At 32.7% G+C, this 12,599-nt stretch overlaps 2 protein-coding genes across 3 annotated transcripts in view; one reads left to right on the top strand and one right to left on the bottom strand.

Moving 5' to 3' along the window:
* The window catches only part of hdm (meiosis specific with OB domains hold'em), a 16,656-nt gene extending 8,705 nt beyond the window's left edge, over positions 1–7,951 (top strand). Inside the window, exons 6-8 of the mRNA XM_029319281.2 lie at positions 1–80; positions 188–395; positions 7,593–7,951. The exon at positions 1–80 is cut by the window's left edge and continues 92 nt beyond it. Of these exons, the coding sequence (XP_029175114.2) occupies positions 1–80; positions 188–395; positions 7,593–7,775 (471 nt within the window). The 3' untranslated portion in view covers positions 7,776–7,951. The remainder of the gene's footprint in view (positions 81–187; positions 396–7,592) is intronic.
* Positions 7,952–9,204: 1,253 nt separating this feature from the next.
* LOC146723968 (formylglycine-generating enzyme-like) lies at positions 9,205–12,590 on the bottom strand. Of its 2 annotated transcripts, XM_085480699.1 has the most exons (5): positions 11,937–12,000; positions 11,729–11,848; positions 11,107–11,278; positions 10,694–10,877; positions 9,205–9,468 (listed from the first exon to the last, which is right to left on the bottom strand). In XM_085480699.1, the coding sequence occupies exons 2-5, from the start codon at positions 11,829–11,831 to the stop codon at positions 9,313–9,315; spliced, it is 615 nt and encodes a 204-aa protein (XP_085336825.1). In that variant the 5' UTR covers positions 11,832–11,848; positions 11,937–12,000; the 3' UTR covers positions 9,205–9,312. The 2 variants fall into 2 exon arrangements, with proteins under 2 accessions (XP_085336825.1, XP_085336824.1); XM_085480698.1 differs by having other exon boundaries at positions 11,729–12,590.
* Between the last annotated feature and the right edge of the window lie 9 nt (positions 12,591–12,599).

Below are 12,599 nucleotides of genomic sequence, written 5' to 3'. Positions count from 1 at the left end.
TTCGCAACAATTGTAAATAAGGCTTCGGTGACTGATATAAATTTGGATGGTTCGCTCAAAGATGTAATTTCTATAAAATGGTGCACATATATTTCTCGCATTTAGAATCAAAAACAGTAATAAAAAAGTCAACGATTTTTATTGTTATTATTGATTTTTACACACATTTTTATACTTGCATTTTTAGCGCTCTGTGTAAAAAGATTGTCTTGAATGTGAAAGAGTCTTGTATGAACCTGAATTGCCCATCGGGCAACGGAAGCCAAGCGCCGCTAAACACTGTAAAGTTTAACATAAAAGTTAATTTGAAGGATGACACTGGATATCTTATAGGATGTCGTTTGACCGGGGATATCGCAGAGCGAGTTATGGGGTGTACAGCCGAGGAATTTCAGGTAATCTAAATAAAATTAAGGCTTCTATACAGATTCTCGCCTCGGCCATTTTGTGACGTCAGAAAGATATCAGATAAAGCACACGCTGAAAATTCTTAAATGCCATTTTTAAATGAAAAATAATTAAAAATTATAAATTTTATACAAATAATATATGTATATATATATACAATATATATATACAATTGAAAATTATTATTTTTTTACATTAATATAATATATATTTGTACTATATGTAATTTTAATTCTCGAATTTCTACCATATATACATAATTTTAATTCGCCGAAATTTTATTATGTACATAATTTTAATTCTATATTTTCACTATGCACATAATTTTAATTCGCCGAATTTCCGTAATGTACATAATTTTAATTCACCGAATTTCTATTATGTACATAATTTCTATTATGTAAATAAATTAATTCTCTTATTTCTATTATGTACACAATTTTTATTCGTGAATTTCTATTATGTTCATAATTTTAATTTGTCGAATTTCTATTATGTACATAATTTTAATTTTCGAATTTTTATTATGTACATAATTTTAATTCCCAAATTTCTATTATATACATAATTATAATTCATTGAATTTGTAATTTCTATTAAATACATTATTTTAATTTACCATATTTCTTTTATGTAAATAATTTTAATTCGCTGAATTTCTATTATGTATATAATTATATTCTTGAATTTTTATTGTGTACCTAATTTTAATTCATGAATTTCTATTATGTTTTAAATTTTTATTCGCCGAATTTCTACTATGTACAATACATATATAAGTATTCTTGAATTTCTATTATGCGTTATAATTTCTATTATATATACATAATTTTAATTCGCCGAAATTTCATTATGTACATAATTTTAATTCTATATTTTCACTATGTACATAATTTTAAATCAAAATTGTACCTAATAGAAATTCAACTGGCCGAATTTCTATTAGGTACAATTTCAGTTATTTACATAATGGAAATACGGCGAATTAAAATTATGTGCATAATAAAAATTCAAGAATTAAAATTATATATAAGTACATAATGAAAAATCAAAAATTAAAATTTTATGAATAATAAAAATTCAGCAAATTAAAATTAAATTTATAATAGAAATTCAACGAATTAAAAGTATGTATATGTATAATAGAAATTCGGGAATTAGAGAGTTATATGTATATAATTGAAATTCGGCTAATTAAAATGATGTACACTTGCAGAGCAAAAATTTGTTTGGCGCGCGCAAAGCGCGCACTTGTGTTATCTAATATTCAATATAATTTTCAAATGTGAACAGATTTAATAATACTATGATTTGCACACAAATAAAGTTTACAGAAACTACATTTATGAAATGAAACATTTTCACAATTATAAATGTTTCGCGAAATTTAAACAAAATTGTGAAAATGTTTGGGATTTAGCCGACAGTTTTTGCTTTATGTAACCAGCTTTATACCACGCGTAAATTCTTAAAGGTAAACTTCAGGTCTGTAAACTTATTCATTTGTGTGCAAATCATAGTATTATTGAATCTGTTTACATTTGTGAAAATATATTGAATAGTATTATTATATTCGTTGCAATTATTAGATTTCAAAAAATTATAGTTATACAATTGTAAGAAAAAAAGAAAAAATATATATAAAACAAATGCTACAAAAAAATATATAAATATTTTTAAAAAATTATTTAGAAAATACTTAAAAATCGCTCAAAACTGCTTAATGCGGTAAAAAAAATTAATAAACTATTATTTAATGTTGTTCTATTTGTGTGCAGTTTCATCAAAATCGAATAGATTTATTCATAAAAAGTAAACTGGTTTAAACACGTGAAAAATCGTATATATTTGCGCAAAATTGAAAATTTCAAAAGAAATGAAAAAATCAATTTGAGCTAAAACAACGACAGATTTCTTCATACTTTGACATCAGAAATAACTGTACAAAATTTAAAAAAAAATCGGAGTTTGACGTTCCCCGAGGTTTACTTGTAAGAATTTTTATATAGTGTGTGTTTCTCGCCTCTGATGTCACAATTTCAACATGATTGATAAGAATCCAGGATAAATCTTATTTTAATGTAAAAAATAATAATTTTCAACTATACAAATTTTTGTAAAAATATTTTTTATTTCTTTTTATTTTTTATTTATAAAAACCAATAAAATAATGAAAACAATTGATAATTTAAAAAATCAAGACACATGTAAAATAACTATTCATAATAATTCAATTCAATTCAATTCTTTATTCGTCCCCTAAGGGATTGAAGGCGCTTTTGAAGGAGCGTTCCCCAACCTTACAACCTCTTACAATGTTACTTATATCTACTCTTAACTCTACTCTTACATCTAATTTACAAATAACTTAATTCTACCTTAACCTACTTATCTACTACTTTAGAGAGAGAAAGAGCCGTCCCTACCTATCGTTTCGCTTCGGCTTCCGATTCCCCATACATTCTCCACCACCTCATTCATACCTCACTCATTCTCCTCCTCATCCTTCCTTCTTCCTTTTCCCCTCCCTCCCTCCTTTCTTCCGTTCTCCCCTCTTCTCTCTTTTTCTCTATTTCTCTCATCCATCCTTCCCCTTCTCCTCCTTCCTGCAGTATTTCCTTCATTCTTTCCCACCAGTTTCCCTTCCCCCCTTCTCCCCCACATTCTCCTATCACATGCTCCCATGTTTCATTTTCTATCCCGCATAACCTACACCTTCTTTTCCCCTCTTCTTCCCAGTATCTCGCCCCCCCTCATCTCATTGTTCATTCTGAACCTGATTATCCTTCTCCATCTACTTTCCCCCCATCCCTTTCTCAGGTATTCCGGTAAACCCTCCTCCTTCCATTCCCCATACCATCTATTATATCTCGACTCTCTTATCCTCTCCCACCTTTCCTCCTTCTGCCTTTCCCTGTCTTTCTGTTTCCACCCCTCATATACTTCCTCTCCTCTTCCCCTTTTTTCCTCCATCTCTTTCCCCTCTATTCCTCTTTCTTCCCAGAATTTCCCCCTCTCTTCCTCCCACATCGTTCTTTCCTTTCCTCCCCTTATCCTCTCTTTCATATCCTCAAAACATTTCCTCGCTAAACTTCTTCCCCTCCCTTCCTCCAACTTCCTCTCATACCCTACCGCCCTCCTTCCTGCCCTTATCCTAAATTTGTCTTTTCCTATCTCCTCTCTTACCATATACCCCGGCGTGCACCAGTCTACTCCTAACGTCCACCTAATCCATCGCTCCTGCATTGCCTCCACCTCTCTCCTCTCCTTCCATCCCCATATTTCCGCCCCATATTCCAACACCGTCCCCACCAACCTTTCCATTAGCCATACTCTTTTCATCCAGTCTCCTGCAAACCTTCTCTTTCCCATTCCCCACACCTGTCTTATCACCGCTCCTGCTTTCCTAACTCTGTTCTTTACCTGCGCCTCCTGCCCCCCGTTCCTCTGTAGCTTATACCCTAAATATGTGAATTCTTTCACTTCCTTTAACCTTTTTCCTTTCCATCTCCACTCCACTCTCTTCATTCTTCCTCCTCCCTTTTTAAACCTCATTACCTTTGTCTTATCCATATTCACCTCTAACCTTTTCTTGTCCATATAACTTTCCATTTTCCCCAACATATGTATCATCCCTTCTTCATCCTCCGCCAACAGTACCATATCATCTGCGTACGCCAAACAATGCACCTTTTCCCCTCCCAGTTTCACCCCCCCCCCCCAACCTCCTTTTCTTAGCACTTCCTCTATATCCGCTATCAGCAAACTGAATAAGTGCGGACTCATTGGGCAACCTTGCCTCACCCCCCTTGCCGTCCAAAAATTTCCTCCCTCCTCCTTCCCCACTCTTACCTTACTCCTCGTTTCCCTGTACACCTCTTCTATCCTACTCCTTAATCCCTTCCTCACTCCCCTCCTCTTCATTGCCTCCATTAACACCTCCCTATCTATCGAATCAAACGCCGCCTTCAGGTCCATAAATGCCGCGACTACCTTTCCCCCCTTCTTGTTTACCCTCTTATTCACCAGATAGTTCAACACATAGATACTATCCATCACCCCCATTCCCTTCCTAAAACCTGTCTGACTCTCCGGTATCATATTCTTCCCCTCCATTTCTTCCTTTAACCTTTCAGTTAAAATCCCCACGTATATCTTGTATAGCGTTGGCATCAATGTTACTCCTCTATAGTTTTCCACTTTATTCCCCGTTCCCTTTTTCAACAGTGGCACTATTATCCCTTCTTTCCACCTCTCCGGCCATCCTTCTCCTCTCCATACTCTGTTGCACATTTCCCATACCCACTCTTCTACCCTCTCCCCTCCATATTTCCATACCTCACTTGGTACCCCATCCTCCCCCGCTGCTTTTCCTTTCTTCAGTTTTCCCAGCATCCTCTTCACTTCCTCCCTGCTTATCTCCTGCTCCTCATCCCTCTCCCTTTTTTCTTTTCCTCCTCTTACCACTTTTACCTCTATCCCTCCCAATAAATCCATAAAGTATTCCTTCCATTCCTCCGCCTTTATCTCCTCATTCACCCCTTCTCTCTTTTTCCTTTCCCTGTTAATAATCTTCCATACCTCTCCTTCCGTTCTTGCCTCTATCGCCTCCTTGTACCATCTTAGCCTCTCCTCCTTCCTTTTCTCTTTACACATTAGCTTATATTCCGCCCTTACTTTTCTATATCCTTCTCCTCTTCCTCCTTTTTTCCTCCATTCCCTTAACTTTTTCCTCACTTCTTTCCTCTTCTCCTCACATTCCTCGTCCCACCACCCTTTCCTTTTCCTTTCTCCACTCTCTTTTTCTCCTTCTCTCAATTCCTCTTCTATTCTTCCTATTTTTTCCTCTAGCTCCTCTTCAATCCCCTCCTTCCACCCCTCTCCCCACTCTATTTCCTCTCTTATTCTTTCTCCTCCCCTCTTTGTCCATCTCCCTCTTTTTCTTATTCCTTTTCCCTCCCCCCTTTTTCCCTTTTCAGCCCCTCCTCTTCTTTCTAGCGTTACAATCAATGGGTGATGGTCCGATTCTATGTTATCTCCCACCTCCATTCTCTTTATCCTTTCCTTTACTCTATCCTCTCCCACCACGTAATCTATTACCGATTCCCCTCTTCCTCCTGTATATGTGTACTCCCCCTTCCTATCCCCTCTTATCCCTCCGTTAAAAATTCCCCATCCCACCTCTTCCAACTCCTTTATCAACTTCTTCCCTTCCTCATTAACTTTCTTGTCCTTTGATCTTCTTTCTTCTTCCTCCTCCCCTCCTATCACCCCCCCCTTTCTACCTGTCCTTGCGTTGAAATCTCCTCCCACAATCGTCCATTTATTTTCTTCTTTCTCTTCCATCCATTCCTTCATTTCCTCCAATTTCCTTTCCATGTCCCCGTTGATGTATACGCCTATTACCCTCCACTTCTCTCTTCCTACTTCTAAATCCGCCATCATTATTCCCTCCGCCTTTTCTCCCATTCCTGATACTTTTATCTTTCCCCTCTCCTCCCTTACCCCCATGATCATTCCCCCCATCGGTCTTCCTTTCTTCTTTCTCTTCTTTGCTGCTTGCTTCTCCCATCTATATCCTTTCGGTAACCTCTTTTTAATCGCCTCCCACCCCCTTTCCTCTATCCATGTTTCCATCATCACCACCACCTCCCAATCTTCTATTTCCTTCCAGAACTTTTCTTCCTTATTCTTCAGCCCTGCCACATTCCAAAAACCTATCTTCCATTCTTCTCTTACTTCCCCTCCTTTTTCCTTTCTCTCCTGTTCCTTTCTCCTTCCTTCCTCCGTCCCCCTTTCTCCTTCCTCCTTTCTCTTCTTACTATTGTTCTCCCCTCCTCCTTTCCTCCTTTCTTCTCTTCTCCCTTCTTCTATCCCTTTTTTTCCTCCATTCCTGTCTTCATACCCCCTTCTTCCCCCCTCATTTTTTCTATACCTTCTCTAATTTCTCCTTTCCAATTTTTTAGCACACCTTCCTCCTCTTCCCATTTCCACCATACATCATTGATTTTTATCCTTCCATAGCTCGTCCATACATTGTTTCCTTTCCTCCTTTCTATCTCCGCGATCTCCATTAGTCTCCATTTTATCTTTCTCTCTTCCCATGTTAAATCATCTTCTATTCTCACCCTCTTTCCTCTTAATATCTTCTTCCTCTCCATTACCTGTCTTTTCTGTTCTCCACTTCCTAATTTTACTACCACCATTTCACCTTCCTTTCCCTCCTTTCCTTTCAACATCCTTATCCATTCTATCTCTGCTTTCGCTCCTATCTCTTTCATTAATTTCTCTACTCTTTCCTTTACACCTTCCTTCCCTTTCTCCATTCTTTTTATTACTATGTTGTTTCTTCTCTCTTCTCTTTCCTTCCATTCTAATTTCTTTCCTATGTCCTTCACTTTTCCTATTATTGTCTCGTTTATCCCCTTACTCCCTCCTTCGCCCCCCTCTCTTTCTCTTACCTCCTTTCTTCCTCTTTCCTCTACTCTTGCTTCCAAATCTATCACTCTCTTCTCCAGGCTCTCTATCTCTTTTCTCAATTCTCTTCTTTCTTCTCTCCATTCCCCCTCCTTTTTCCAAATTTCTATCTTCAATTTTCTCATTTCCTCGCCTAACTTCTCTGTTATCTTCTCCCCTATCTCTTCCATCATTCTCCTTAACTCCTCCTTTTCTATCCCCCCTATCTCTCTATTCAGCCTTTCTGTCTTCTTGCTCCTTCTTAGGCTTCTTTCCTTTTCTTCCTTATCCTCCTCTCCCCCTTCTTCTCTTTTCCTTTTCAAAAAATCCTCTATACATCCCATACTGCTCCTCCTCTCCTTCCCTAACTCCTCTACTCTTCTCGGCCTCCCTGCCTTCTTTTTTATTTCTTCCTCATCTCCCTTTTTTCCCCCTTCCTCTAACATCCTATCTCTATTGATCTCTATCCTCCTATCTCTAATATTCTCTTCATTAATCATTTCCCTCTTATCGCTTTCTTTCTTCGATTCACCTACTCTATGCTCCAACTCGCTCCAACTCGCTAGTGAATTCCCTAGTGAACTATTCATAATAATAAACATAATATATATTTAATAATTATTATTATATATTTAGAAAAACATTTTAATTTTCTGAATTTGATAAATAGGTATTTTAGATGTAAAATTGCTTTAAATATAAAAGACAATTAATTGTAATTGTTATAGGCAATGACGATAGAAAATCGCACCAAATTGAAATGGTTATATTTATTAGAAGAGTCTACCGTTCGCCTACATATTCTCGGACCGACTTCAACTTTTCCATATGTTCTGTACAACATTTTATCTATTCAGCATTGCCTCGATGAAATTTATGCAAACGAGCAAATTACTATGCCTAAGAATTAAAAATTAATCTCTTTTCTTTAGTTACTTTTATATTTTGAACAAATCATTATGATAATTTGCTCAAATTTTGTTATAAAGGTTTGACATTGTTATAAAGATCACGACAGATTACTACGTATGTTTGTTTTACATACATAAAATTATTATGAACATAATTTTCATTACTTTATTTATTCACTTATTTACTTGTTTAACTATTTATAATATTATTTTTATGTTTTATATTTATCATATTTAAATATCATAATAAATTAATAAATAGTAATTATAGCCAGATATGATTAACGAAATTATTACCATCAATAATAAATTAAATTTATATTTATTTATTTTTTTATTTGTATTTATTTGTATTTGTTTATTCAGTTTCGACGAAACATGAGCAAACTATAACTATGTTGGAAAATTAAAAACTAATAATTTTCTTTCTTTAGTTGCTTCTATTTGATAAAAACGATTCATTATAATTTGTTATAAAGATCACATTAATATATTAGACTTTTGTAGACTTTTATATATATAAGAATATTAAGAATATAATTTTCATTACTTCATTTGTTCACTTATTTAATATACGTATATTATTTTTTATGTAAATTTTTATATATGTTTATCGTTCAAATAACAAATTAAATTTATATATTAAATATATATATATATATATATATATGTGTGTGTGTAAAAGTTAAATAAAATTATAAATAAATTGTAATTTTTCAAAAAGAATAGTTTTGTAATTTTTTTAACCAATTCACCTAATATGCAAACTTCTAAAAATTTAATCACAATTTTCTGCCAAAGATAAAGTTATACAAACAGATATTATTCATATTAAATTATAACTAATAACATTTATATGATTTTTTTATTTTAATGAGTCAAAGTTTACTAATATATCTTGACATAACAAAATTCTTTTTATTATAACAAATTTTATTGGCCTAATAATACCAAGTTTTTTTTTTAATATTTAATTAAAACTATGATTTCTATTAATGTACATACAACGTGTACATGATTTTATATTTTAGAAAAATATATCTTCTTTAAAAATAATTTTTAAGATTCACAACATAAAATAAATCATATTAAACATAAATATTCAAAAATATACAATTATATATTTATCATTTTTAATATTAAAACATTAAAGAATAAAAGAATAAATTTTATAACATATTTCTTATTATTAATTGAGCAATTAATAATATCATTTATTTTATGCTTATATTACAAACTTTTTTAACAAATGCATGGATTTGGTACTATTTTTAAATATTTTTTAAAAGAATAATTTTTTATGTTTAAACAATATCAACAAAAAATATTAATTAATAAATAGCGAATTTGATTATATTGTTTAGCTAATTTTATTTTCAATATTTAAAAATTTTGTTGTATAATTTTTTGTTAAAGAAATAAAACTCTAAAAAAGATGATACATTATAATTGCATATAAAAAATATGATCTTATTTACATTATATTTATAAAGCATTTTCAATCTTTATATATATAGCCTCTCATTTTGAATATGTTTTATACCGATATTGCACATCTAAAACCTAAATTTCCAGCTGATGTATCAGGTGTATTTTGACTACGTGCGGCACACCTATATCTGTGGCAATAACTTTTGTGACAAAGATAAGAACCACCTTTTTTTACTTTATTATTACCACTAGGTGGACCAATCTGAAAATATAATAAAAATAATTATAATACAAGACATAATATAGTCAATAATATACTCAATATATAAGGTGTTTCTAAAACATGTCAAAGATTTTAAAGGCATATTTTAGAGGTCGAAGTAAGAAAAAAAATTCCTTATAAACATGGGTCCAAAAATTTTTCACTTATCTAGGGGCTATAACTCATTGTCAGAGGGAAAGCATTTTTGAACACATATTTATCAAGGAACTTATTTTCTTGTTTTTATTCCTAGAAAACCCTTAAAATCTGACAGTTTTAGAAACATCCCATATATACACATATATTTTATTACACTAAATTCATAATAAATCCTTTTATATATAGGATGGGCCAAAAGTACCGGGACCCTTGAATATTTCGAAAACTAAGCATTGTAGAAAAAAATGTTTCCAATAAAACTTGAAAGAGTTCCAAATAAGGCGTTTATTGGTGACCTCAACTTTGACCTAGGGATCATTTCAAAGTCTACTTAATTTTTTTTTAATAGAATCCTTTATTTTTTTTATTACATATTCTTGTAGCTTATCTCAAGAGCTTTCCAAAACCTTATAATAAAGTATTTTTTCATGGAATACTCTTTGAGTTATATAAAGTTTGAAACTAACAATTTTTTTTACATAAAATGTAAAATATCTTGCAAAATATTTAGTTTTCAGTAATCATACCTTAATACTTTTATGCACGAAATAATAAGACCAATCAATTGGTGTAAAGAAAACACATAATTGCTTTCAAAAAGATATATTGCAAATTGCATACATTCTTTTTAAAGCAACTGTGTTTTCTTTACATTGATTAATTGGTCTCATTATTCTGTGCATAAAAGTATTAAGATATGATTACCAAAAACTAAATATTTTTCAAGATATTTTACATTTTATGTCAAAAAATTGTTAGCTTTAAACCTTTATAATTCAAAGAGTACTCCATGAAAAAATGTTTTATTATAGTGTTTTGGAAAGATCTCGACATCAGCTACAAGAATATATAATAAAAAATAGGGGGTTTAACATTCTAATGTTGACCTTTACCGGGTTTTTCGAGATAATTTCAAGGTCAAACAGATGTTATCACCTAATAGTTTGTTTGTGCTATAATTCTTTTGTTTAAAACTTTTTTTTATAAAGTCAATATTTTCTTAGATATTTTGCAGTTCCGGAACATTTGCCCCTTCGTGTATATATAGAATCTTTATATTAATTACAGGATTTGTTTGTCGATCACTGGAATGTCTTATCGCCCACCAATCGGCTGTCCACTCCCAAACATTTCCAACAATATTATGTAAATCATATTTATTTTGTGAAAACATCGTAACTGGCGATGTGCCTTTGTACCCGTCTTCTTCAGTATTTTCTATAGGAAAATTGCCTTGCCAAATATTGGTCCTATAAAAGACAAATTTTTATCATATAATAATATAACAAAAACTGTATACATTTGCAATTACACATGTAAATCATATTTATAAATAGACATGTATATATATGTGTGTATGTGTATGTGTGTGTGTATGTGTGCGTGTGTGTGTGCGTGTGTGTGTGTGTGTGTGCGTGTGCGTGTGTGTGTGCGTGTGCGTGTGCGCGCGTGTGTGTGTGTGTGTGTGTATAAGATTACCTATGCTGATTATTTGGTATCAATTTATTTCCCCAAGGATAGAGTCTATCAGAAAGTCCACCACAGCATGCAACTTCCCACTCTGCTTCAGTTGGTAATCTCTTTCCCATCCAATTGCAATAAGCATTTGCATCATGCCAGGAAACATGAATAACAGGATGATCCATTCTGCCTAAATATTTTCTAATTAATCCCAGATTAATAAAGAGATAGCTTTATGAGCAAAATTCAAAGAACCTTCCACTAATCTTTTGTGAAATTGGATCTACATAAAAGCACCTGGTTTTCTCATATTATTATAAATTTATAACAATTCATATGTTATTTCAGTACACTTGAAAAGGACCAAAATTATGATCAAAACCTTGTGAGATTTATTAAATAAAGAATTGCCAGTATTGGTCGAGAAATATTTATTCCTTTTATAACAATTTGCCCAAGTTTTTGATCAAATGTTTGACTGGTTGTGAGTCAATAACTGTCCATTATTTTATTTTTATTACATATTTGTTCATTAGATTGTAAGCATGCATATATGAAGAAATCAGTTAGATTTCCTTTCACCAAGATCCAATTTCATATATACAATTAGTGCGAAGTTCTTCTCTTCTTTTACCCTTACAAGTAATATTTGAATCGTTGCCTTCTGGATGTTGCCAAGAAGCTCCTTTCACAGGAACCCACCAAGGAGCCTGCGCAACTGCATGATTGATCCTGTCCTTCATATCTTGTGTTAAAAGACCTTCAAAGACAAAGGAATCTCCAAATCTCTCTGCCTCCGTTACATATCCAGTGGTTCTTACAAAACTCGCAAATTCCTCGTTACTTACTTCAAATTTGTCTATATAAAACCTATCTAATACCACTTCGCGTTTCGGTCCCTCTCCATCAGCCGTAAAAACTGGATTATTCGTTCCTATGAAATATGTCCCGGATTCTATCTTGATCATTTTTTTCATTCCCTCCTCTTTCACGCTAATCGCGTCCAATTTTGAACTATCCACGGCACAATATCCTGCTTGAGGAAAGAAAATCGCTTGACGATTCTTGTTTCCACATTGACAACTGTTGTTGCTCTTTATAGCATTTACACACAAGTAGCAAAATCCGATTGTCAATTGTATTTTGTAAAAATAATAAAAGAGCGTCATTTTTGAAAAATGAAAATCTTGCAGTTCTTCAATAAATATTCTTTTTTATGAATTTCTTCTTTTTATAGATTTTATCTTTTTCAATTTCTTCTTCCTCTGGATTTCTTTTTTCTTTTCTTCAATTTTTTTGGATTTATTCTTTTTTTTAATTTCTTCTTTTAATTAATTTCTTCTTTTAATTAATTTCTTCTTTTTATGGATTTCTTCTTTTTTTAATTCAATCGCAAACGAATGTAAATAAAACCAAAACAGAACAGCTGAGTATCCAAATCACAATCACGAGTCACGGATTTTTGTTCGTTTGGGCTGCGTTCGAAAACTACACACTCGGGTGGTTTCGTG

This window comes from Nylanderia fulva, unplaced genomic scaffold (genome assembly GCF_048542155.1).
Source record: "Nylanderia fulva isolate GAGA-0341 unplaced genomic scaffold, ASM4854215v1 Scaffold158, whole genome shotgun sequence".
NCBI classification, from domain to species: Eukaryota; Metazoa; Arthropoda; class Insecta; order Hymenoptera; family Formicidae; genus Nylanderia; species Nylanderia fulva.
The sequence above is the reverse complement of the archived record's forward strand: the minus strand, read 5'-3'. Positions and strand labels throughout refer to the sequence as shown.